The 26,981-nt window shown below is 43.4% G+C and overlaps 2 protein-coding genes across 10 annotated transcripts in view; one reads left to right on the forward strand and one right to left on the reverse strand.

Annotated features, from left to right (window-relative positions):
- Positions 1 to 577: 577 nt before the first annotated feature.
- Positions 578 to 8,255, forward strand: UPP2 (uridine phosphorylase 2). Its single transcript, XM_075511239.1, is given in 7 exon segments — positions 578 to 603; positions 1,277 to 1,394; positions 2,472 to 2,630; positions 4,821 to 4,935; positions 5,572 to 5,781; positions 7,401 to 7,547; positions 8,083 to 8,255. Coding segments are annotated over 7 exon segments (948 nt in total).
- Positions 8,256 to 10,885: 2,630 nt separating this feature from the next.
- The window catches only part of CCDC148 (coiled-coil domain containing 148), an 86,042-nt gene continuing 69,946 nt past the window's right edge, over positions 10,886 to 26,981 (reverse strand). For 8 of the 9 annotated variants that reach the window (XM_075512037.1, XM_075512034.1, XM_075512035.1 and 5 more), the window contains 4 exons: positions 20,446 to 20,564; positions 17,976 to 18,093; positions 15,218 to 15,358; positions 10,886 to 13,251 (listed from right to left, as the gene is read on the reverse strand). In XM_075512037.1, the coding sequence (XP_075368152.1) occupies positions 13,105 to 13,251; positions 15,218 to 15,358; positions 17,976 to 18,093; positions 20,446 to 20,564 (525 nt within the window). In that variant the 3' untranslated portion in view covers positions 10,886 to 13,104. Of the gene's footprint in view, positions 13,252 to 14,700; positions 14,807 to 15,217; positions 15,359 to 17,975; positions 18,094 to 20,445; positions 20,565 to 26,981 lie in introns of all 9 variants that reach the window. The other variant, XR_012777138.1, reaches the window with a different exon arrangement.

Raw genomic sequence — 26,981 nt, forward strand, 5'->3', positions numbered from 1 at the left:
TGCGCCTGAGAAAAACACAAGGTGGTTTCAGATTTGCACCGAGCGGGGCCAGGGAAAGGCTCGGTCTGAAGCCAGCGTCCAGGGCGGGAGACCCATTTCGATCCCTGGGGCCTGGGGGAAGCGCAGCCCGGTGGAGGAGTGCTGCGGCCGCCGACTCGGACAAACCCTTGGCACGAAGCCATCGCCGGAGCCGGGCAGGCCTGCGCCCTGGCGCCCGCCCCGCCGGCCAGAGGGGCGAGCAGGTCAGCGGCCCCAGCCCTCGCTGCTGGAGCGTGGCGGTGGAAGGCGAGTCGAGGTTAGCGGTGACACACCTGCAAAAACAGCCAATCTGGGCCGAACCGCCGCGCCGGCCCGGAGGAACCTCTCGCACCTGATGGGGCAAAGGGGAGCGGGCAGAGGGGGACCGGCCACTGTTGACCTTGGGAGCCGCACAAAGCAGAGAGAGGGTACTTAACCCCCTGCAGAGCCCCTTAAAACCTCTTCTGAGCTCCAAAACCCAACAGCTGAAGAAACAGCGGGGTGTTTTCCTTACCTTCTCTGCAGAGTATCGCTTTCAGCTGAATCCGGTAGAGCCACTATGACTGAAACAACAGGTTGCTCCGGGTGAGTAACAAGAGAGGGTTTGAATTTGTTTTAATAAGACAAGAAAAACGTTCTCTGGGTTTTGTTTAAGCCTTATTTATAAAATGGAGCTGTATTGTTACTTAGTTGTTTTCCATCTATTAAAGCAGGTGGAAAGGGAAGGCAAACTGGCCTCCCGCTGTCTGCAGAATCTGAATTTAATTTGCAGTTGTACTGCTAGGCAGTTATTTGGGACAATATAAATATAAAATCCCGATTTGCTAAGAGCTTAATAAGCTGTCACATACAAAATAGCACAGTACATTACCTGCTAGATATTTCTGGCAGAATCATATGAAAGAAAGAGCTAAGGTTGCCATTGACAAAATTGATGATAAATATTGAGAAACATTTTTTGCCAAATACGCAGACATCGTAAGAGAGATGTCAAAGAGGTTACCAATAGTGATGGATGTAGGGAGGAGGACAGCTCGTGTGACAGCAGGGCTCTGACAGAAAGGCAGCCATCCCGGACGCCACGCAGAGCTGGCTCATCCCCGTCCCTTGTCCCATCCCTTCCCTGACACCAGGGAAGCGCACGCCCCTCGTGGGGGCTCCCAGGCCACGCCATGCCCCGTCCTGCCCTGTCCCCATTCCTGTGGGCACTGCCCGGTGCCCGCTGCCCCTGACCCCTCCTCACGCTGTCTCCCCGCAGCAGTGGGCTTGTCCACATTAAAAACCCACGCTTGGACTCGATGGAGGAGGACGTTCTGTATCACCTGGACTTTGGAACAAAGACGCACAACCTGCCGGCAATGTTTGGGGACATAAAGGTAAATAGCAGGTGCAAAAGCGAGGCAGCAGCTCCCAGCCCCGCAGGGCCCTCCAGCCCCTCATCCCGCAGCTCTGCTGTCTCATGCCGGGGACCCGCTGCTGCGGATGCTCCCACTGGGGACGGGGCTCAGCTGCTCGGCAAAGGGACTCGGTGACCTGGGGCAGCCCGGGCAGGGAGGTCATCCGTCCTTGCTTGTTTTGGGAAGAAATCCTCATAGAAAGTTATCCTCTCAAAAACTGAAGTTCCATAAAACCTGATTTTAGATTGGCCCCCATGTTAGAGGACAGATGGAGGAAACATTTGTCCAAAGCATCTGATCATCATCTACTGGAGACAAGGGAAAGAGGATGTCGTATTTTTGGCTGAGACCTGCTGTCAAAACCAGCCTGTCACGACCACATTCCTCTTCCACACTAAATGAGAGCATTTCCCTAGCGGCGCGGGGGAAGAGCCGCGATGCCATGGGGCCGCGGGGCTCAAGCAGCCCGGCACAGCCACTGCCGCACGCGGGCTCCCGCTCCCCTGTGCCGCTGGCAGCTGGATCAGCAGCGCTGCCCTTGCAGCCGCATGCTGGTCCCCCTCCTACATTCAGGGAGCATTTTTTCTTTTAATATGTAAAATTTGTCCTTTTTCTCCCTGACTTTACAGCCTCTGTGTCATCAGCAGTGCTCACTAATTGCAGTCAACACTGTTGATAGAATAAATTAAACTATGAGCCACTCTAACATCTGGTTTTGCTTTGCTGTCAGTAGGAATACTAACAGCTTAAATTTGCTGAATTATTTTACATTTTCCTGGCCTGGGACTGAGATACACCCAAGTATGTGCAGCTGTACAGCTGCCTGGACCTAGCATAGTCACAACCCTAAAGGAGTAACAGTTTGGTTTTAATGTTAATTCCTGTTTTTGAGACCCTCAGTTGTTCTGATGTCCCCTGATTGCCTGCAAGGAAGCAGCATCCCGCTGCACTCTCTGGGGAGACGTGTGCAGTGCAGCCTGCCACTGCCACATTACAACTGAGTCTTGGTGCCTGTTTTAGCTAAAAAGTACCAACACATTCGTATTTTACATCCAGTTTGTCTGTGTTGGCGGCAGCCCAAACAGGATGAGGGCATTTGCCCAGTTCATGCACAAGGAGCTGGGACTGATGGGCAATGCGGAGGACCTGGCAGACATCTGAGCGGGGACGGACCGGTACGCCATGTAGCGGGCTGGGCCGGTGCTCTCCATCAGTGTAAGTACTGCGCGGTGCCGCACTGCAAGCATTTTCCATCCTGGGCACTCACCGCAGCCCCTGCCCTGGGGTCTGCTCCTGCTGGCATGGTCTCGCAGCGGGCTGGCGCAGTGGCCCCATCTTCCCTGGCAGCAAGGAGAGTGGCTGGCACGACCTCTCCCTCCTGTGCCTCCACTTCCCGCAACGCCCACCGGCAGATTTTTTCCCCTCTTTTCAGATTACCACCAGTACAACCTTTCAGCCATGGTAAAGCTTCTGTTTGAACGATATTTCTCGGCACCCTACATGTTCAGTTTAAAAAGCATCGTATTAAAAATGAAGACACACATATTTTGCTCAGCTCAGCAGTCTGGCAATTCAAGAGGCAAAGACCACTTCCCACCACGCATGAACTATGAAATATTGCTGGAAGTATTACATTGACATGAGCTCTGAAGTAAAAATCTTGCTTTATTATTAGTTGTTTTTAAAAGCAGCAGAATTTTTGGCACTGCACGAAGGAAAAAGCAAATACAGGTTGTGCTGGTGGGTGCTCACGCCCCAAGGCTCAGTCCTGCCGTCATTTCTTCAAGCACAAGATTAGTCTTAAATCTGATTCACAGGAGACGGCATCACTCACACAACAGAGCTCATGTTTGGTCCCTCTGACAAAACCAAACCAAACCTGACCAACGGAAAAGCCTGAGGGACTCAATCTGACAGGATCCAAGGGGAAAAAAACCCACAAGTTTTGCTGTTCTCCCATCTGGCAGCAGTTGCGACACAGCTAGAAGAAAAGCTGACGCTGAGCTCTTGGCCATGCAACAGTTTTGCGCCAATGCAGAAGTCATCGACCCCTGGGCTCGTCCCTGCGAGGGGACGCAGGGCAGAGCATGCAGCAAGCCTCCCCCAAAATGCTTCGTGCAGAGCAGCTGCCAACATCACATTTTTGCAAGTTGCTTAGAAACACAAATGAACTCAAACATACCGGAGGCAGGAACGCAGTTTCCTGCTTTGAATATTTACAATGAGAATAAATTTTTTAGGCATTGGCAAATAAGTCAGGCTGATGTTCCAGAATAACAACATGCAAAATGTTTTCATATTTAAAACATGATACAAGCCTAATAGACCATCAGTCTCACAGCCAAATGAAAAGAGACAAAGCAATACGAAAACTGCATATGTTAAATTAGCTGTGCTTCTTTACGTAGGCCTCCTTCAGGTTTTTGAACACAATAGCAAAACCAAAAAAACGAGGCATATTTCTTGGGGGAAAAAACAAACCCCACACCACCAAACACCTTTTGTTTTTAAAGGTAAAGCCGAGAAAAGGACAGCGGTTGAGTGGTGGAGCAGAAAAGTAAGATGATCACGTGAGGGAGAGCGCTGGGTGGAAAGCAGAGGCAGCCTCAGCAGTTTGACATTTGCAAAACATCTGCCAGCCCAGAGGAGCAGCAGTGGAGACGGGGCAGCGGGGCACCACAAGCTGTGGCAGAGGACGGGGAACGGGCTGGTGCCAGCGGAGGGGAGAGCCTGCAGGCAGCCAGGCAGGCGCTGGGGACAGAGGGACACCAGGGTGGGTGATGCAAGCCAGGAAGCAGGACAGGTGGCCTGCAAAGCGCAAGGCTTCATGTGGCAACCGCCTGACACCGAAACTGGTCCTCACTGAGGGACCCAAACCCATCCGTCGTCCTTTGTGCCCAGCAACGTGGGTGGAGGTGCTCTGGTGTGGGGTGAGGATGGGCTGGGAGGCGCCCGGAGAAGCAGAGGCTCGGGTTGTCCTCACTGAAATTCACCACTCCAAGAGTACGAGCAGGACATGACAAAGGATGGAAGGCAGCACGTGGCGTAAGGGCGGGCAACACAAGGGGAAGGTCTTGGAGCATTCAGCTCCGGGATGCGTTTGTGGAAAGACCTTTCTTGAAGGAGAGACGCCATCTGTGCGCCTGACACACTGGTCTCCAGGGATGAATGTCAGCTCTATTGATAAGAGCCTTAAAAGCACTAAGGGGAGAAGAGGGTTAGATGCTTGACCTGGACAGGCTACATAGACCCTCAGATGTCCCTCCCTCCTCAAAAAAAAAATCACTGTTGAACTTGTCAGTGGAAAGAGGCCACAGCGTAACCCTGGGCTCGCTGCAGTCACGTACCTGTCACCTGCCACAGCATCTCAGGGAATGACGTTTTTCTTTCCTCTCCCCTCAACAGCACGGGATGGGCATCCCTTCCATTTCCATCATGCTTCATGAACTAATCAAACTGCTGCACCATGCAAAATGCCGAGACATTACTATTATACACATCAGTACTTCTGGAGGCTTAGGTAAGCTAAGCCTCTCTTCTGGGCAAAGAGGGTATTAATAAAAAACATTCTCACCAATAGGTCATGTAATTATGAGCTTTAGGATTTTGGCAGGTCCCCAAATATCAAACAACATTATCTTTTGTTTTGGGTTAAAACCCAGAAAACTTCTAGTGACTGGCTTAGCAGAGCACACATTTTCATAATGAACAAAGGCCTTCAATTCACAACAATTGGGTATCACTTTTCAAACAGAAAACACTTGACTGGAAGTCACTCTCATGCTTTGAGATCCTCCCAGCTGTCCCAGTGCCTGTATTCCTCCATGCTGGTGGGACCCTCGGCTGGGGCAGTGGTGCTGCTTGCGCCTGCACAAGCTGGGGGTAGGGCATGATCTCTGCAAGCCGGAAGCAATTAAAACGCTGTTGCTCAGCACGTTCCCACAATCACTCATCGTGTGCTGATTCTGTACATTTTACTTCTACATCTGTGCCACTGTGTGAATTTCAATTATTTTCTCACATCTGTTTTACTCCCTAGAAAGAACAACCCCACAGTCACACATACATCTATAGACGTTTTTCTGTCATGCTGAAGTTTTGCAGCAGGTCACAAGTGTTATGAGCTCTGGCTTAGCCTCAGCCTTCGTTTTCACAGGGATCAAGGCCGGGTCTGTTGTGATCACAGACACAGCAGTGGACTCCTCCTTCAAGCCACAGTTTGAGCGGGTGGTGCTGGATGATGTGGTGGTGCGGAGCACTGAGCTGGACAAGGACCTCGTGGAGGAACTACTCGCCTGCAGCAAGGAGATTCCTGACTTTCCCATGCTCATCGGCCATACCATGTGCACCTATGACTTCTACGAAGGTAAAACGACCTTTGACCATCTTTCCTCCCCCCAAACATAATGCCAAGTCTTTACGTTCTCACGTAGGCAAAATTATCCATGCTACCAAAGCCTAAGAAGGGCTGCAGGAGCTGACCCACCTGATACGTTAGAGCTTGTTCAGCGGTCAGAGCAGGGTACGCCTTCAGAACATGCAGTACCAATTTTGCCACTTTGCCAGGGTGAGACCTACTCTGCTAATTGGTCTCTCGTGCATCTGACAGTTAAATTTTGTAATGTCACCAGCAAGGCCAGCGCTGCTGTAGCTGGTGAAGATCCACCCGGCAGCGGTTGCTCCCTGGGGCAATGCAGGTGCCTGGGGGGACCTCTGCTGCCCCCCAGTCCAGCCGTTACATGGGAGCCACGCACGGTTGCAGAACCTCCAAAAACAGGAGGCCAGTAGCCTCACCCTGGCAAAGAAAACAGTCCCTCATCCACAATCCTGTAGCGAGCCTAGCAGATGGGTTACACGGAGTTGTTTCCTACAACAAGATTGTAACTTCAGAACTACCAAACACTAGAAAAATGTCTAGGGAAAAAGGAAGAGTGTGACATTTATGTAAACAAGCTTTGGTTACTCTGGAACCGTTTCCTTTGCAAAATTAAATGCTGATTGCAGAGTAGATGAAATATAATAAATGAAGAATTAATAATCCGAGGACTATTTATAAACCTTTGGATCTGCTTGCAAATGCGACCATCTGTGTATTGCTCAAGACCATGTTTTATTTGAACAAAAAGCCATTTGAGAGGATTAACAGTAGGAACAGCAATAAAATGAAGCACTGTGCCCAGGTTAGCACAGCCACAGGTATACATTTTGCTTGCACAAAGGACTTTACGTACTGTGCGAGAGGAGTAGCTGCACCGGGCACAGGTCCGCTCTGCGGACCCAGGTGCAGCTGCAGGACAGCCAAAGCCACCAGTGGAGTTAGAGGAGGGGGTCAGGATGGGTGCCCACACCTGGATGCACTAAGCATGGCGTCGGGTGCATCCCCAATGCCCTGGGGCTGCGGCAGGAGCGGGAGGGAGCACCAGCGCCGATGCCAGTGCCCCGGGACCCAGCTCCCCGGCCAGCACCAATGCCACCTGAGCAGGGAATGCCACTCGTGAGTGGCTCCAGCTGCCTGCCATCCATGGCAGCCCCTCCGGAAAAATTAAACCTAAATTCAGGGGGTTTTCCTCTCCCCAATTTGCCCATTCTGCACAGCAAGCTATGCCCCTCTTCCACAGTAATTTGGCATTTTTTTGATTTAACCCGGCAGACCTTCATAGCTGACATACACCATGGACCTCAGAGGAGGTGTGATGACTTGCCCCTGCAGAGTGCAATGTAACCCCTGCACTTAACACCTGTGGGCTTACTCATCCTTTTTACAAATGTTAAAACCTGTGTATTTTTCTCCTCTATAGAGAGACATAGCGCACTGGCTTTAAACACTGAGGTTAATATGAGTTAAGTAACTATTCAAAGGAAAACTTAGTCTGCTTCAGAGAAAACATAGGCACCGCTGGACTTTCCATTTGAAACTACACCCTGTTCACCGTGACTGTAAACCCACGCAGGGCCAGCAGTGACACTTCTCTGCTTCCTTTCAAGGTCAGGGGAGATTAGACGGAGCATTGTGCTCTTTTTCCAGTGAAAAAAAGTTAGAGTACTTAAAAAGAGCTTATGATGCTGGTGTGAGGAACATTGAAATGGAGTCCACGGCATTCGCTGCCCTGTGCGGGCTGTGTGGCCTGAAAGGTGAGTCCTCCTGCAGCTGCTTCCGCATCCTTCCCGCACCCCCACGCTCCCCAGCTTAACTTGACCTGAGGGTTTGGTTTGGTGCGAGATTCACACAACCTGAAGGCCAAAACCGCATTCCTAACGATTTTCACTAGAAAAGTACACTAAAACAAATTTTGTGTCTCAATAAAAAACAAGTTTGTTTTAAAAGGCCTGAGCGCATGTTGGACAAAACAAAACTTGATCCCCCCTCATCCCTCTCCCAGCCTTAAAACAAGTCCTGGCCATACCACTGTAGCTGCCTTTCCCCCTTTTGCTGGAAAAGAAACGGGGTGAGCGAAGGACACCTGCGGAGCGGTGCTGTGGCCAGCGGCTCCCCCGGGGGGGGTCCTGCTGCTTCGGCCCCTCCAGCACATCGGGGTGCATCCCCCAGTGAGCCCCGGGGAGGGTAGCGGGAGCAAGGCCTCCTCTCCTTCCCCGCGGGGCAGCGTTTTAAGGCGGCGGGCGCCCGTTGTCACTCGCGAGGTAACGCAGCGCCTTGGCCGTCCTGCAGCCGCCGTCGTCTGCGTGGCACTCCTGGACCGCCTGGAGGGGGACCAGATCCGGGCGCCCCGAGAGGTGCTGTGGGAGTACCAGCAGCGGCCCCAGCGCCTGATCGCGGCCTTCATCCGAAAGCGCCTGGGGCCGCACCCTCCAGTGGGAAACACACTTTTCTCCAGCAACTGATGGGCGATGCAGCACGAGCAACAGGGCGCCGGGTCCCAGCCGGCGCAGTGCATGTTTGTGCCCCCAGCGCTGCCGTGCCAGGAGTGGGCATGTGGGACCTACCCACACCGGCACACCGCGGACCCTTGCTGTGGGCAATGGAAAAGACAGACTTGGTCACGACGCGCTCCCACAGGCAGGTGTCCTCCACGGCTGAGCGGGCAGCCGGATCCAGCAAATGCTGCCATGCCGGAGCTGCGGACCTCCAATACGGCTCGAATTGCACCAACACACTTGCACATGCAAGGAGAGTTCCAGCCAAAATTTGCACGGAAATTAAGACTTGTGTTACCAAACTGCATGCTCCTCACTCCTGTCTTCAGTGGTCACAAAGGACTGTCCTGTTAGGGTCGCTCCTGTCCACAGTGATCCTCTAGGAAGGACATCCCTTTGCATTTGGCATAAAGCCAAAACTTAAGTAAACGACATGCAAAATTAATCCGCATTTGTGACCATTATTGTTACTCATTGCTGTTACGAAGGCCGTTCAGAATTTCATTCACGCAATATTTAAAGATCTGTCAAAAACTGACGCATACCAGAGCGTTTGAACCCAAGAGGTCAGTGTGTGGGAAGCCCACCTTGTGCAGCCTGTCCCGCTGCGCAGGAGCAGCTTCGCCCCGTCGCATGGTCGGCAGGTTTGGGCACAGGGCACGCAGGGGCCTCCAAGAGGGAAAGGGATGGGGAGCACACCTTACTGATATAACCTTGACCTGGTTTCAGGGAACTGCCAGGGACTGCATCTTTCACATTCATCTGCTAATCAATGTCCATCAGTGATCCACAAAATCATCTTTAAGTGTCTCCACAAGCTGCAGGAGACTAAACTGTGCCTGGGTTAAGCGGAGGGATTTTTCACGGAAGATCACCTACAGCCTGAAGAATTTCCCACCAAAATCACTTCCAGTTCTTAAGGTTCACTAACAAGCTCGCTTCCAAATGAATTTTGACACTTTTGGAACAATAACTTACAGGATTTAAGAGTTCTGGTAAACAAAATTTTATCAAAAAACATGGGAGAGGATCTTAAGATATTAACGATATTAAGAGCACGAAACGTGAAAGTCTAAAGATACTTACAGACATGCCGAGGGGCTGTCACTGAGGCACTTGTTCTCTGGTCAGAATTCTAAAATCTGCTTCATGAGCAACCTTGGGGGTCCTCTAGTCCCGGAAATATTTCCACATGTTCCGGTACAGCTCGATTTGCCTCCCAAACGTGCACGTTTCTCTTGGCGTCCCTCTCATCACCCTACTGCATGTCGTCATGCTGCCTCCTCCCGTCCGCAGAGGTCCCTTTCTGGGGCACGGGGCCGGCGGCAGAGTGGTGCCGTCCAGGGTGCTCCCCCAGCGCTGGGACCCCACTTTCATGGTCCCCCTGACCTACTCCAACAACTTACCAGCACTTCAATCTGGGATACATTCAGTTTGCTGCCATGAAAAAGCAAACTCCACTTTTTACAAGAAAAGGAGATTGGTTCCTAGTTTCCATTCCGAGATTGCAGTTTTTAGGCTCAAATATTAATCTGATGGGGGAGGAATCCCAGGACAGGAGCCAGTGTCCTCCCAGAACAGAAACAAAATCACTCCAGTCACTTCACATGCAATCTAACCTACCATTCAAACTCAGTTCTGCTAAGCCCAAAGTCCACTTAAGAAGCTTCTATACTAATAGCAACATACCTTAAGTCCTTTGTGAAAATAATTTTGTGAAAACCACTCCAGGGAAAGGAATATGATACTTTAACATTTTGCCTAATTTGATAGGCGAGGTTTGCTCTGCCATAGCTTACAGAAACACAGGTCTGGTCATTAACTTTGCAGGAGATAGCGAACTCTCTATTTTCTAGCACATTGTCCAGTGAAGAGACTCTTTTTTTTCTTATTTTGCTTTTAGCTTAGTGATTATGTTGTTAAACGTTTTTTCTGCTGCACATTCTAAGTTTGACACTCTTTATGGGTTTCAGATGAGTCAGTAGTTTATAGAGTGCAGAATATGTGTCCTTGGTGAGCTCCTTTTCAAAATATTGACCTTTACTGCAAAGCCCTCTCTATTCTCAGAGGGGTCAGAACTGACATCGCAATCACTCACATTTTTCTTTTTCTATAAATACACACATAAACGTGCACATAAGTTGGCACAAACTTTAAGCGTTTTGCAACAGCTGGATACCGCACCAACTGATCTTGCGCCAGTTGGGTACTTGACTTTCAGGCACTATTTAACATTTAAGCCGCTTTTCTGACTACCAGAATTCACAGGTAAGTAGTATATCTTGAAACCGAATAAATTAATTTTCACAAAGTTTTTCTCAGGCTTTAAAAAATTAGATCGTTAGTCAAACTACGTACACTTCATACATTGGCATAAAGGATAGCTGAATTCTGAACTGTTACCCTTACCGAGTCAAAACCAACACAGTAGGACTGCAAGAGATGCTGGTTGAGAAGTCTATTTCCCATTAACATTTTCTAAATTACTATTTTTATGTGCAAGTAATTTCATACATCTTTGTACAAAAATAACTTGCAAAATTTCACCTTTTAAAAAAGTGTAGAAAGCATTTATCATGAAAACAAATGTCCTTATAAGCATCTCCATTTCCTGAAGGGTTTTGATCATCTCTCATGGAGAGTGCTAAGGTGAGGATGACGAAGTAAGGCAAAGGACCTCTCCTGGCAAGAGCAGCCTCTGGTTGTGCTGAGCAAAATACCTGAAGCCAGTTTCATTGACCTGCACGTTTTCCATGCTCCACTGTTACATGAAAATCCCTCTAAAAATCCTCATTCTGGCCTCACCATATCAATAACAAGCCCCGATTCATGGTTGCAGTGAGCTGGCACAGGCTCATAGATGTAACTGGACTTCTACTCAGTCTATTCCGTAAGAAACACCAGACATGGAGACAATCACAAGACACTGCCTAAAAATCAGCCCTTTATTTCAAAAACAAATCTCTGCTTCATTTAAACTTCCTTTTTTCATAAATGTCTTGGTATTTATAAAAGGTGACAACTATAATCTGAAAAGATTTTGCACCACTGAAATTATCTTGTAGATCTGCTTTTAAAGGCAAGAAAAAAAATCAACTGCCTTAAGTTTGGGATCTTCCATTTCTGGGAAGCAGTCTAGCAGCCAATCTGGTCTCCAAAAGAGAAGAAACGCAATGCTCGTCTCCCCGGCAGGAACATCCAACAAGTTGTGAAGCTGGCCAAGTATGCTTTAAAAATAATGAGTTACCCCAAATGAGATACCAAAATAAAATGCACAAATATACACAGAATTGTAATTTTAGCACAAACATGCAAAAGCTAAATCCAGAAGAGATACAGCTCCCACGGCTTTTGGGCAGGCTCTGTAGCATTCCTCCCCCTATTAAAATAACTTTGCTTCAATACTCAGATTATGTTGCTCCTGGTCTTAAACTTTGCTTGCTCTCGGGAGTCTGTCACACCAGCTCTTCCCCTGCCTTTCTGGCACCCTTCTTAAGAGTCTCCGTCTGCTTCTGACTTTGCACCCTTTAACACCCAGGCCAGAGCAAGCCTCCCTCCCCCAGGTGCGCCCCCAGACACCGGCTGAGATCAGGCTTATGCTACAAGATTTTGCCAATGTTACTATCAGTTTTAGGTTTGAAAACTTAACATTGCTTGTCTCTGATTGCAAAGCATGTGGTGTGGAGTCGCTGAATATCTCAAGAAAAGAGGGCCTGTTGCCTGTGCCAGGTAAGGAGGTGGCATATAGTGGCTAGCAGTAAAACCGCTCCCTTGGTGTTCCTGGACCTGCACCGTGGGCTCCGCTGGGAGAACACAGGCAGGGCTCTCATCTATCCTGATCCCCAACTGCTCGTTTCGACAGTGAGGAATTACTGTCTGTTTCTCAAGGCATTGTAGGTATGTGATCCATTAACACCTATGAGGCATTACAGTATTACATTAATGAAGTTCCTATAAATATCTAGATACACAACTACGGATGTTCAGATTTTTCTGATATTTATCGTCCTTAGGAATTTTTGGTTAAACTTCTAATTGTAACTTGTTTACATACATTTTACTCTCATCTTATGTAAGGCTTGAAAACATGATGAGTTACAAAATAAAATTACATCAATTTCCCTTTAATTTAATAGAATCATATTCAGTAGCTTCAGCTCCAAAATAAAGATCCCAGATCTGAAATGTTACTTCTAATTTATAATTTATACTGAAAGACTAATCTGCAATATGAAATTGCATGACTGGTTTACAGTAAATATGATGCAGCAAATTGGTTTCTAAATATAGACAAAGGTTAAGTTTCTTCTTATAATAATCAAAGAATAATAGAAACATTCATGGTAATGAAGATTTTATAATTAAAAGAATCAAATTCTCAAGAAACCTGGAACAAAAGTTGTGGGATGTATTCATGTATCATAATATAATCTAAAGTGACTGTTCTGCAAAGCTATTTTGGATTTATGCTGCCAATTAAAAAATAGAGCTCCTACTCAAGATGCTATACATCAGATTGGCCTGTAATGTCTATAGGAGTCTTTCATGTACAGGTGTCCTATCTATCTCCCAGTAGAAAAGGACATGGGAAATTATACTACAACAGCCTATACACACCAAACCTCTACAAAACCTTCACCAAGACAGGCATAAAATGGTGTAGCACTGCATGAGAAAGGCATGTTGTTTTTTCGAATGATTGCACTGAGAACTAAGTAGTTCTACGACACAGCCTAAGGGAAATTTATTTAAAGTTTTCACATTATAGGCCAGACAATACCCCTGAAGCTTCTCTACTCCTGATATGAGAGGTGCTCTACATTTTAAGAGCTGTAGATTCCATATCTCTTCTTGGAAGCTTCAGTGGAGGAATTTTTGGTAAAATCTCTTTTGCATAAAGTGTTTTATGAAGTCCAGCTTCTCGAAGAGCTAGCTCAACACGAAGTCTAGGGTCAGAAATGATCTGTTAAAATAAACCACAGCAATGATAAATAGAAACAAAACAATACTTTCCTCATACACACAGTGCATCTTACAGGTTCTGTGGACATATATATTTAAAAAGTTTTAAAAGACAGAAAATTACGGTCATAAAATAAAGCCTTCAAAAGCAGAGAAACTCTACAGTGAACAAGCCTTATCTCACTGCACATATCTTGATATTATCCTTTTTAATATTAACGATCACAAACTATTTTAACAGAGAGCCCTGCTTGTCATTCCTCAGCAAAACTCAAAGGGTAGATGAGGAACTGAGTGACTTCTAATTCAGCCTACTCACTGAAGAGTTGCTGACTTCTCTAATGTTCCCCATCAATACAGCCCTGCTTTCAGCACGAGTCTTTTAATCCCTTCCTGTTTGTTTCTATGGAATTTGAGTGCTTCAAACGCATTTATGATTTTTCTCACAGCGTTGCCTTGTGACTACATGGCAGTACCACTTCCATTTTATATAACAACAATTAATGCCCAGGGAAATTACTTCTAAAATTTGTCAAAAGGTTACTTGACAAAATGTGTAAGCCTCTTTCAAATCCTTCTTCCATGGGCTACAGTGTGGGGGGGGCAGTGAAAGTACAAGAGAGAGTGTCACATTGCCTTCGGTTCTAGCATCACCCGCCACGGTGCCCAGAGCTGCTGGGAAGACCAACGCTGGGGAACATTATCCATAACCACTGCAGCTCTGGGATGGAGCATGCTAATATGTTTGGCAGGAATCACGTATTGCAGCCTGAGCAGTACCAAAACCTGGTTGGAGTCAAACCAGGAAGAATATTCTGAGAATTCAGGTATCAGTCCCAAACACGCATCTTCAGAGCATTTTTAAGCTAAGGCTTTTCAGAACCTCATACATCAGTCAGATTTGGGTAAATTTTAATAGCCAAACAAAAACTACATCTCTTGCACCACATCTCTCCTTTACCAAACTGAGAAGTTTTAAAATGTCTTAAAATGGGAACTGCTGGACAAGCTTAGTTACAGCCATTGTTAAATTTCAGCTTATTCAGTGCTAAAAGAAAGCTTTCATGCTATAGAATTATATCATAGCACTTCTCTTTCTGTAATCATAACTTTCAAATTCCAGAGTGGGAATAATTTCAAATGCATAGACTGAGCAGATGGGGAACAGTAAGGGAATCAAAAAATCCTCCCCTATGTTGCTTAATTCCATTTGAAATTGAGCTCGCACTGTCCTCAGCAATCTGAGTGACCTGAAAACAAGAGCAAGTTACTTCAGTTTCCTGCTTCATTTACACCTCACTGGTTTCTTCTCCTTTAGCCCTTGCATATCACATCCCAACTGATCCAGCAATAGTGTACAGATAGTCAAGATACTAATTTTCATCTTATGAAGAGATTTGTGCTGTGCATAATCTTCCAAGAAAAAAAGAATACCCTGTACTTAAGTTACCTGGGACATAGCTCTTTTGTATACAGTCAGGAGAACTTTTATGCTGAGTCAATTCACTTCAAATACTTAGTACAACACTAACTGGAGCAGGTGAAACGGAGGCATTCTTTTAAATAAATGCATAAAAATGTAAAAGGGGTGAGTTTTGAAATGAAAAAATAGCAAACAGACCAGTCAAAATGCCTAGCAAACACAGGAGCTGCCCAATGGTCCATTTAGCCCAGTATCCTCTCTCCAGTGGTGGCAATGGGAGATGCTGTTCAGGGAGAGCCCAGGAGTCCTACACTGGACCTGAATGGACCTTTGTGGTCCACTCTTGTGCTCCTCCAGCATCTACATTGGGTTAGAGAGATTACCCCACCTATTATACCTAATGTTTTTATTTTTACGCACATTATATTCTATATTCTACTGTTAATATTGCTATTTAGGATATAATATGAATATTACTATCATATATCTCTATTAAGATATATATGCATACAGTAAACTATATAGCATGATTACAGACAATTACCTGCTGTTCACTGTATGTATGCAACTTAAACAGTGGCTTCTGAAGATCAAACTCTTCTTTGGTTCCAATGCCCATCCGAGCTTTAGATGCTACCGTATCAGCCACTACTCTAGCTGGATCTAATTTTGCAACAACAGCAACCTAAAATACATGATATGAAAATAACAATTACTCTATGTAGACCTAAGGTGAGAAAAGCTTATTATCAATAACACATCCTTTGAGAACACGATCATTTACCTGGTTTAAAAATTTCAAAAGTTGTCTTAAACCACCTTGTATCCATATATGAAAGTTGTAAAGCTGAAAACTTGAATCCAGAGTAAAATCACTTTGACAGAGAATAATAATCAGGGAAATTTTTTTTCCTGTTTCCGAAGGGAGACAATTTAATTGGCTGGACTTAATACAGTACTGTGCATGCCCAGAATGGCTGTAAAGTGGAGTATTGCCTGCTATGTGGGCATGCTTAACACAGAATAACCTGCGTATTGTGAATGCCAATTGTCAGTCCTTGAAAACATAAACTTGAAAGTTGGATGGCATTTCCATAAAGAGAGAGCTTATGTTGCTACCTCATCATACCCCTGGTAGGAGATAAGCTTACGCTAAGCTTTAGGCTACCAGAAAACAGCACTTCCCAAATATGTGCACCACTGATCTTTGCACTGTAACAGCGGTGCGTGGTCCTGGCTGCGAAGGAGGCCTCAGCTCAGCAAGGATGCTATAAGAGAGAAGCAATAGCATCCTTGGTGCTCTAGCAGAGATTGACATGAGCTCTGATGTTCAAAACCAGCAACCAAAAGGAACCAGCAGACTTGTAATTTAGCAATACCCACAATTCCTGGAAGTCTAAACTTTCTTCTTTTTCTTCTGATGGAAACAAAGGTGTTCAGATCAGTAGTTCCCAATTTTTACAGTCATGGGCAACCACATGGAGTGATATGCCACAAATAACATAATTCTTTGGGTTTTTTTCCTCAAGTGCATCTGTTTTAACTGTTTAATTTCCTGTGGCTAGATCAGTGTCAAAGATTCTCTCAGACACTATATTGTGCAAGAGTCAACCTTCTTTCATTGCTTATTTTCTTTGTGTTAAAATATTCAGATATAGGCTAATACTGCTTTGGAAAATACAGAAAGATGCATGAGCAAAATAAAGTCAGGACACCATCTGAATGGCTAAAACCAGAAAAAAACACTAAAATTGTGTATGATAATTTTTTTTTTTTCCATCTCTTTAATGAAATGTCATCTCTGTATTTACAGGCTGTCAAAATATACAGACTGAGTGACTTTAATGAAGATCTTTTTTTTTTTCCCCACATACAACCAAAGGGCATATTTTATGAAGCAGTATTTCATTAGTGTGAAACACAGAATAAATACTGGTTAGAGAAATGTAATGAAGTGGGAACTCTACCATCCTAGTCAAAGGCCATTCTAGAAGCATCTTCTACTTCAGTAAAAGAATTGGGTCAGTCAGAAAAGATCAACAGATCATGACGCTCAACCAGTCTCTTGTAAAATCTGACACAAAAGACAATGCAATTCAACCAGTAACTTAGAAAAGACTTAATACGAGTTATTATTAAAAATGCACTGACAACCTAAAACAACACTGTTAAAACTGCAAAATATTTAATTGAATCAGATTATTAAAAATAAAGCATTATTGACTGGAAATGAGCCTGAGTTCAACAGTTTAAAAAATGACTGAAATAACAGACTAATGATCCCTTAGGTCTATTTATGCCTGTTATGCTCAGGTCTCCCACAGAAGATGGCTTGGAATATTTGACCTCTGTTATATTTTTCTTTCTTCACACTCAAATGCTGAAGTGAAAGCACTTATAAGGCCGCAAACAGTCCACAAGGGACTAAGGAAGAATTTCACTGTGGCATGCACACTGTACTGGGATGGTTAATCCTGAAGCCAAAGGACATGCTGAAGGTGAGGTCAAGGCTGCATCAAATACCATACTTTTAACCACAGGTAGTCCCAGGGAGAAAGCTGCTGCATTAGTGCTGTTTAAATTATCCAAAATCAAAAGGGTTTGAAGACCACCTTTTCTCCCTCCCTTATTTTCCTTTGGCTGCACATTTAGGCTGCAGTTCCTGGAGTGTAAAGAATGTGAACTCCAGATTTTTCCTTTTAATCTTTGGAGGAAAAACCAAGGAGGTTAGATACAAAAATATAAATGAAGGTAAAATTACTCTTTCAAAAGTCAGCAGTAGAAAAAAAAACAAAACAAACCACTACATTTACTATGACAAACATTAGCAAGCATTTTCTGGGATGTCCTTTTTAAAAATAATGTGCAAAAGTTTCACAGAGAGTTAAATCTCTCTCTGAAGAAAAGTCATCCAAGTTCTGTAAGTCTTCAGAATTTAAACATAATTTAAATTACTCATAAATCTTGCCTAAGACTCAAGACAGACTTAAGATTATTAAAAAAAAAAATCAAAGAAAAAGAGAAATCACATCCAACTCAGAAAAAATAGTATCTATCTATTTTCAGATATCAACAGCTTCTACAGTGCAATTTAACATCATAATGTTCCTATTGTCAGAGTTACAAAGCACATAGGATTTATAATGTGACAGAATTACTGTTAAAGTCAGACCAAAAGTGCATTTTAACATCTTCATTTATTTGCTTTTGATAATTGTTCTTTTTATCTTTCACGTAATATGACAGTATGTATTTGTATCATTACTGTATATGAAAATACTATATACAGGAAATAAAACCACCTGTTGTCGGAGTGCTTCAAGGCATTTCTCTTTTTCCTCTTCTTTACGTGCTTCTTGAAGGGCCAGTTCCTTTTTCTCCAGCAACCGTTTTTCTAGTAATGCTTGTCTAAACTTTACCCTGCAAAACAGCATATGTACAAATGGAAAAAACATTGGTCAAGTGTAATTTTAAATTCCTGTTATGGTATTTCAGTTTGAAAACTAGTCTGATGTTTTCTATATCCACCTAATAATAATACGGTGGTTCATCAAAACACCTGAAAAATGCAAAAAATGCTTTTTCATTTGAATGTGTCATTTTTATTGGAGTTTTTTTTGGTTTGGGGTTTCTGGGCAAGGGGAGGTTGGGGAGTTGTTTGGGTTTTGTTTTTTTGATTTTTTTAAACAACTTGGCTAACCTTTCAGGTTTCATTTCTAGAATGCAGATTTTCTCTAGCATGCTTTATATAGCCCTGTTACTCTTTCCCCCCCCCCACCTTCTCTGCCAAGAAGAAATGTTCTCTGACATCTGTGTATGGCAGAACAACTCTTTCCTATAACCCTTTCCATTAAAAGAAACACATCACTCCCAGTCTTGTTGCTGGAGGAAGCTAGCAAACTTCAGAATTAAATCCTTCAAAAGGAAAAAACTGGAGGTTAGCACAAATAATCCTGAAACTTTACCTACGGCATTATTTTTGCCGGTCAACTTTTCACAATAGGTTTTTATAGCCCTGTTACTACTACCATGACTGTATTTCCCAATAACCCTCAGTCCACTGCCAAACTCTGTTTCTTATGAACCTGGAGGGTATTCTTTGGTATGTCACTTTTAGTCCTTATATAGGAATTGCCATTGCCATGCTTTGCATTCAGAGAATTACCCTTCTTTTGCCCTTCAAATTTTAACTTGCCTTTAGAGACATGGAGAAGAAAGAGCTGCTTCAACTACAGCAAAACATGTATTTTTATCTTCTTACTCTCGAAATTTTAGTAAGCTCAAAGGAGTATATAACTTGTGCTATAAACTGCAAAAATCAGAATGAAACACGCAGTTATGTTGGTAGCTAGGAAAGACCACTGCATCAATAATCTGGTAACAATTATCAGGACAAACAAATTTGTCCCAAGAGAGTGGTACAAAGCTGCCTGAGGATGCCCCAGAGAGGCTTTCAGTTTCTTACTGTAGCCATTGTAGTTTAGGCAGATGAATGCTTACAATAGTAATCTTCAGAGGTAATTTTGTTTCAGGGAGAAAGCCTAATCTTCTTTTTATATGAAGAAAATTTAATAAAAAGCAGATACTAATGTTTTTCTGAAAAATAACAAAAATTATATTATACTGAAAACCTTTCACTCTGCTTGAGCTGACTACTATGATACATGTTATAAAATACTCCAGTGTTATCAAATATGAAATTCAGTACCCTGGAAACTTCTTTAAATTACCAAGAAGGAAAACTGAGGGGCACTCATCCAGGTCTAATTTCAAAGACTTTGTCTCTACTGCAGAAGTTTTCATGTACATAGGAATGTAAAGCATTGCTAAATGGAAACATTTTATGGCATTTCCATATCCAGTTTGAATAGGTGTAAGTGATTGCAATTGATTGCCAAAGTAACTGACGGGCAGACCAGGGCAGAGCAGGGACTTCGCATCTTGATGGAGCATTTGTTGCTCCTAAGAAGGTGGTTCACGCTTTCATGACTACGTTATCCTAAGATCATCATCATGTTGCCAGTGGTTCATGCCAATGGTTCTTTAACCCTATTTTAATTACATTTCTGGTCCACGCAATTTGGTGGCTCCCTCTATGTAAAAAAGTAAGCCTGTGATTTGAGAGCAATTATAACCAGACTACATACAGGTTTTTTTATGCTTGTCTGTGACAGAGGAATTCCTCTATGAAATCAAGTATTTCTTCAACAGATCATTAAAGGCCATATTCTGCAATGAAGACTTGGCAAGGATTCAAATGTTAACAGGCTGAAGTCCTAAATTACATCAAACAGGTGAAGAGCATCTACAACTAGATGCTCAGTTTAAGACCCTCTAAAAGAATAAGAAATATCTTTGAGGCTGTTAAATGCTTAATGTGCTCCTCTCACTTGCCTCTCAAACAGAACAATCCTGATTATAAATAGTTTTGCAAAGTGGGAATGTAGAAGGTCTTATTACCCAGCTATAATTAAAAAATTCACAAAGGGAGCTGGTTTTAATGTGTGTACCCTATCACGATTACAACAGTTTAGTGCTTACAAAGGTCTAAAACTTTGATGGATATGAATTAATTCAAACTAACAAATAAATTGCATCCACGATACAATCACGATGCAACCTTGCTGTATAGACTGGGGTAACTGCCAAACAGGAAGAAAAAAAGAATTACTTATCTCAATTTATTCTAATTTAGAAAGTTGGGAGATCAAAGCAAATTAGATTATAAGAAGTTCCTATTGATACTGTAGGTATTCACATTTAATTTTTTACCTTTCTCTGTCTTTCACTGCTTGTGCAGCCATTAATTTTCTTAATTCCTCCAGACATTGTAGATCTTTCTCTTCCTTTTCTTTCCACTTGAGCTGTTTCTCAGCCCAGTACTTTTTCACCTAGAGTTTGAACAAATACAGTAAACAAAATAACAATCATTCACAAGCCAAGGTAGTGAGAACAAATAAAGTAAGAAAAGCATTAAGTTAAGGAAAATCCAATTTTGATATTTCTAGAATAAAATTTATATTTTCAAACAGTATGGGCTAACAAGAGATTTACTAGGACAACAAGAGGGTGTGGAACCTCCACAACAGAAATAGTAAAATCAGACTGTGGACACTAATTTGAATATAATTTTTAACTGCAAACTGAAGACTACCACTTTAATTTGCTCCTTGCTTTCCTACTCTGCCATCAAAACCTTCAATTATGCTGCTCAAGTGAGTGAATGTTCCTCGAGTTAAAATGCCCTAGGTTAGCTTAAATGGCCGGATCCATGCCAGCCCAGTTCATTTTGGCAGAGGTGGAGAGCCCACTGAGGAACAGGAAGAAGCATATGAGTGGTCCTCATGTAAGTATGAAACTTTTCCAAAGCTGAGTGAGAAAGGCCTCAAGAAAGACAGTGAAACCCAAGCAGGGAAGCTTATCTGGAAAGATGAGGTTTTTTGGATGCAAAATGAGGATTTGGGATTTAAAGTAAATATTGCTGAAGTGAAACTCTGAATTCTTTATTTGAATAAATTCTACAGGATTCCATTCCTAAAACCAGGGCAGTTCTTCAAAGACAACTGGTAGAATTTGCAGCAAGCTTGTAATTCCCACCTTGCCATAACATACGTTACAAATCACAGAATCATTTAGGTTGGAAAAGACCCTTAAGATTGAGTCCAACCATTAACCTAGCACTGCCAAGCCCACCACTAAACCATGTCCCTAAGCACCACATCTACACGTCTTAAATACCTCCAGGGACGGTGACTCCACCACTTCCCTGGGCAGCCCCTTCCAATGCTTGACAACCCTTTCGGTGAAGACATTTCTCCTAATATCCACTCTGAACCTCCCCTGGTGCAACTCGAGGCCATTTCCTCTTGTCCTATCACTTGTTACCTGGGAGAAGAGACTGACCCCACCTCTCTACAACCTCCTTTCAGGCAGTTGTAGAGAGCGATGAGGTCTCCCCTCAGCCTCCGCTTCTCCAGGCTAAACAGCCCCAGGTCCCTCAGCCGCTCCCCATCAGCCTTGTGCTCCAGACCCTTCCCCAGCTTCGTTGCCCTTCTCTGGACATGCTCCAGCCCCTCAATGTCTCTCTTGTAGGGAGGGGCCCAAAACCAAACACAGCATTCGAGGTGCGGCCTCACCAGTGCTGAGTACAGGGGGACAATCACTGCCCTACTCCTGCTGGCCATGCTATTTCAGATACAAGCCAGGAAGCTATTGGCCTTCTTGTCCACCTGGGCGCTCATGTTCAGCCAGCTGTCAACCAACACCTTAATGCTACCTCAAGAAGAAAACTTCTGCAGTGGTACACTTCCCAAAGTTTCGAATGGTGACTCGAGCTAACCTCACAAGCCACCAACCAGCTTGGAAAGCTGATAGAGCAGGTTTTCTTAGACACAGGAACAATAATCACCTTCTCATCTTTGAAGTGCTGACTTCAGATTTTTTTTAAACACAATTTTCAAGAACATCTGAATTACACTGAAATTCAGGAGCTTGACTCCAACACTGCATTCCTAAGCTAGCATTAGGCAAACCTGTTCAAGTACTGGTCACCAATGCTGGAGCCACTACAACACAGGGTTTGTAAGGATCTCAGGAGGTCATCTAACCCACACAGTATGATCAGCATCAATTAAATCATTCCTGTCTAGGTAAGACATCCCTGAAATATAAATACATTTACTTTGCTTCTGAGATAACTATTACTATTAATTTTCACCAAATCCCAACTGCCATAGTTGGATTGCCAGCAGTACTGCTCCTAATAAGCAATCAGTTAGGTATAAAGTATAATATCTGTAATATGGTACAAGGTCAGCAGTGACTGCAGTACAGACAACTCTCTAGCCCTTTTATTTTTCAGCTAAATTTACAAGAAGATGTTGCCTGTCACTTTCAGAGATAAGCCTCTCACTTCAGACACCTGGTAGGGGCACAGAACTTCAAATTCCTCTCCTGTAACACAAAAAAGCCATTCTGCTTGCAGAGCAAAATGCAGGGAACATCCTCCTGTAAATCTTGCTCCGCAACCCAACAGCAGCACAGCAACATTTCCTGATGATGCTACATGCAATGAGGGCCCATGGCCGACACGAAGCAAGGCTTTCAGGAGCCAGTGACCGCAGGCCGTATTAAAGGTGATGACGGTACGCAGCAACTTTCACAAAGGCCAAGGCACCATCCTCTGGGGAACAGAAAGTGCAGAGTGCCACGAACAGCGCAGCCAAACGAGCACTACACCCCAAAATCAAGCGCCACCGACCGAGAGGGCACCTCCACCCCTCTGTGACACATCAGCTCACTGCCACCCCTCCTGTGACACATCAGCGCACTGCACAGCAGCAGTCGGAAGGCAAATCAAATGTGTCTAGCACCAGGATGCGGTACAAAAAGAATAGGAAAAAAACAGAAAATATGTTTATAGTCCATGTGCAGTTCTGATCCCTCCCTCTCTGAAAGGAACCTTTTCAAATGGAAGAGAAGAGAAACAGTAATGATCAAAGGTTCGTTGTGTTTGTATGAGTTTTCATACAGGCACTAAAGGAACAGGACGGGGCTATTCAGATGAAGTGACAATTTATGGGGGTTTTGATAAGAAGCTACAAATTCACGAGTGTCACGAAGAGGCTGGATGAGATGGATTCTGCCTCTCCAACACGAGAACTAGGAGGCTTCAGCTGCCACTAGCAAGAGCCAGATTTGGAACAAAGAGAAGCTCTCCATGCAGTGGGTGGAAGGCTGGTGGAGCTCCTTGCTAATGGATGCAGGGAGTTCACATGTGTTTCAGGAAAGATCGGGCAACTGCCCAAAGAGAGAGCCCCTGGGGAGGGGTTACTAAATTGACAAACCACAGCAGCAGCAGGGAACAGCCGGAGACAGGGAGAGTAGCTGGGAGGGAGGGAGGGAAAGTAGCTGGGAGGGAGGGAAATTATCGTGTTTCCTCTATTGTTTCAGCCACTGCTGGAGATAAAAGACAGGGCTGGGCGGGTCCTGGCCGATGCCAGCGCAGCCCTTCTCCCCACCTCCCATGGGACCTCAGCTGCTTACTGCAAAACTCAGTGCTAGGGGATAGGGCTAACTTCATCTCATGGCTTGGTGAAAACCATGCATCCTTTGGAGGATTAACAGCGATACAAACTGTAGGCAAATGATGACCATTAATACAGAATAGAAAAAACAAAGAGAAGAAGACAACACATAAAATCACAAGTAAGATTTTTAAACAAGCACTAATAGACAAATTATATATTAGGATAAAAAGCCCTTTAGTTTACTTAATTTCAACAACTAATTTTCAGGAAGGGTTATCCATCTGTAGATAGGAACCTGTGTATGAACGTAAGTTCAAAGACAGAGGAATGTATTCAGGGTGCCACACTCCTTATTATGTTAATAATATAAACCAGTTCAACCTACGTAAGGTGATCGGATATCATCATAATTCCTCAACTCAGTCTATGAAAGGTATCAATTATGCTTATTGGCAACATGACGCTCCAGCCACTTCTTGTATCCTTTTGCCTATGGAAAACCCCAGCACACCTCGATATAAGACCTCCCATATTTCCTGATCTTGCAGCCTCTTGCCCTAACTGAAGCTAAGCTGAGCCATCCTGCCTGTTCCAGTTATTAACACATAATGATAACACTACCACATAGTAATACAACTCATATTCCATGTCATCTCCAACTGGTATCATATATTCTCTTTTCTGCATTATACTAAGTACTCTGCTATCCCAACAAGAAGAATTAGGATGACATGGTAGATCTACAAGGGTTAGCGCTCTTGCAATTTCTCTTTGTTGTACTTCTCACTCTTTCATTTCCACTTTTTTTTTTCCATTCCATGTGCAGGTACCAGAAGAGAAAGACAACCTGGGACACAGAAATAATGACATACCCTGATGTACTTCCAAATCAGAAACCAAAAGAACAGCCAGAGAATGGCATGGTGATTCATACCACCTCAGGGCTGACTGAGAAACCCCTTAATTCCTTAGACCTAACAGACTTCTTGGCAATTACTATGACAAATAAAAAGAGAAAAGCTACAAAATTAACTGAAAATTATTGCTTCCAGCAAAACAAAGATAGTGTTTACCTTGAAAATCAAGACTGAGTTTTTGAAAAGGCTGCTTATGATGACAGAAGCGTATGGCAATGCTGCCACTTACAATTCACTGACAAAACAGCATTACGTTTCTAACATTTAAAATACAGCTGGAAAAATAGAGAATAGAAGCTTTAGAAAAAGATGTAAAAAATCTAAGGAAATCTTAAGAATTTTAACAATCTAAGAAAATGTTAATTATAAAATTAATTATAAAAGCAATTGAAATTATACCTCAATAATCTGTTGATTTTATAATTAAACACAGAAAGTTCCTGTGAAGGTCTGAGACCTTATCCTACCTCCCAAAATATAGGTAATTTCTTACAATGAAATTTACTTATGGAATCATCTTGCATAGGAAAAGCTTCAGAAAATGGCAATAAAAATAACTTCTGTATCATCCACTGAACTATGTTGAATTTAAGCCTCTTTTGGAGATTGAAAAGGCAGTCCAAATACCATCCTCTTTATATGATTGACTTTGTGCAGAAAAACCTTTAACTATGATTCAGAATAAAACAGTGTTCCAAACAGTGCTTATGTTTCAGAATTCTCAATCTATAAGCCAGTCATTTCTTTATATAGGCCATTTTTTACACATGAAGGACATGAAAACAAGGACGGCTATAACCATATTTCTTAGAATGCTTTTATTTCATATTGTTTATTATACTTATATGAATACTTATATGTATGAAATAAAACTCTCTCTTTTGCAATTATTCCCTTTCTGTATTCCGCATTGCCTGAAGGCTCTCTCATAAACTCTAATTAGGCGCAAGTGGATATTTCTGAAATTCTGTATTTAAATATATAGGAAAAAATCTAATCTGCAGTCTAATAGAGCAAACGTAGCATTGGTATTTAAGATTTAATGTCATTTTACCCATGCTCAGGTTTGGAAGTACTTGACATACCCTGCCTAGGTTACAAACTAGGTAGAGTGCGGGCATTTCTTTTACACTGATCACAGATATTTTATATATTCTTCTTGCTGCCACAGAACATTCACCAGAATAGCAGCCGCAGTATAAGGTTAGCAGCCCTTTTTAAGGATCTAAGATGTAATATACTCAAATGAAGCATATGACTGCTGACCTCAAACAGCTGCTATTCCATCTGTGCATAGGCAGAGGACTGTTCTATACAGTCACTACACATAGGCCAGAGAAAAGTGGAAAGTTTGCACAACCAAAATATTTACACATAAAACAAATACTGCTGGTGGTTAGGTCAACACAGCCCCACCAAGGCTCTTCCCTTCCTTGTGGTTTCAGAGCCACCTGTCACTACAAACACAACGCGAGTAAAGACAAATCAGCAGAACAAGCTGTAACAAAAAGAAAAGCAGTAGCGAAGTTTCTCATAACCTAAGAAGCAAACCATCATTAAATACGGGCTGCCCCTCTCTTTGTAGCTCTGTTCCAGTGCTGGTGGAGAAACCACAAAATCTCACAGTCACACGCTCCAACTGAGACAATTTACACATTATCCATACCAGTCAAAATTTCATCACATCTCACCCTGAAAACTCTTATATAGAAGATGAATGCAGACACCAAGTGTAGAAGTTCTGCCTTAATGTTATAAGTTTAAATCCAGCATGTAAGAACAGTAACAACATATCAACCAAGAACAAATACCAGGAAACACATGTCAGGGGGGGAGGGGGGGAATCACGTACACAATAAAGTTTTGTAACACAATGCACATACACATAATCTTGAAAAATTCCCCTGTATCTTTTTATAGAGGTTTATGTCTAAAAAGTTCACCAACAATATCTACAATAAGCCAATTAAAGGTAAAGGTAAAACCAATACCAATTTAAACTGAGCCAGGATTTCTCTGAAAGTGCATGGTTTGCAAATACATAAATATGGCTTTCTCAACTTTTGAACCTGAAATTATGTTCTCAAATATTAGAGATAAATTTAAGGATAAATAAAACAAATTAAAATAAGGATAAAACCATGAGTTACCTGGCTGGACCTCATAACTGAGCAGGAGATTGGACTAGAGACCCCTTCAGGTCCCTTCCAATCTGAACTTTTCCGATTCCTATGAAAAGTGAGAGCATTCTGTGTATTTTGAAGGAAAGAGAAACATCTCTTGAAACTGACTTTTGGACAATTAGTTGCAATTTTGCTAACTATATGATTTAGCATAGTTTAATGGAAAGATTGTGCTCTGC

Source organism: Mycteria americana, chromosome 9, assembly GCF_035582795.1.
Source record: "Mycteria americana isolate JAX WOST 10 ecotype Jacksonville Zoo and Gardens chromosome 9, USCA_MyAme_1.0, whole genome shotgun sequence".
Classification (NCBI taxonomy): Eukaryota; Metazoa; Chordata; class Aves; order Ciconiiformes; family Ciconiidae; genus Mycteria; species Mycteria americana.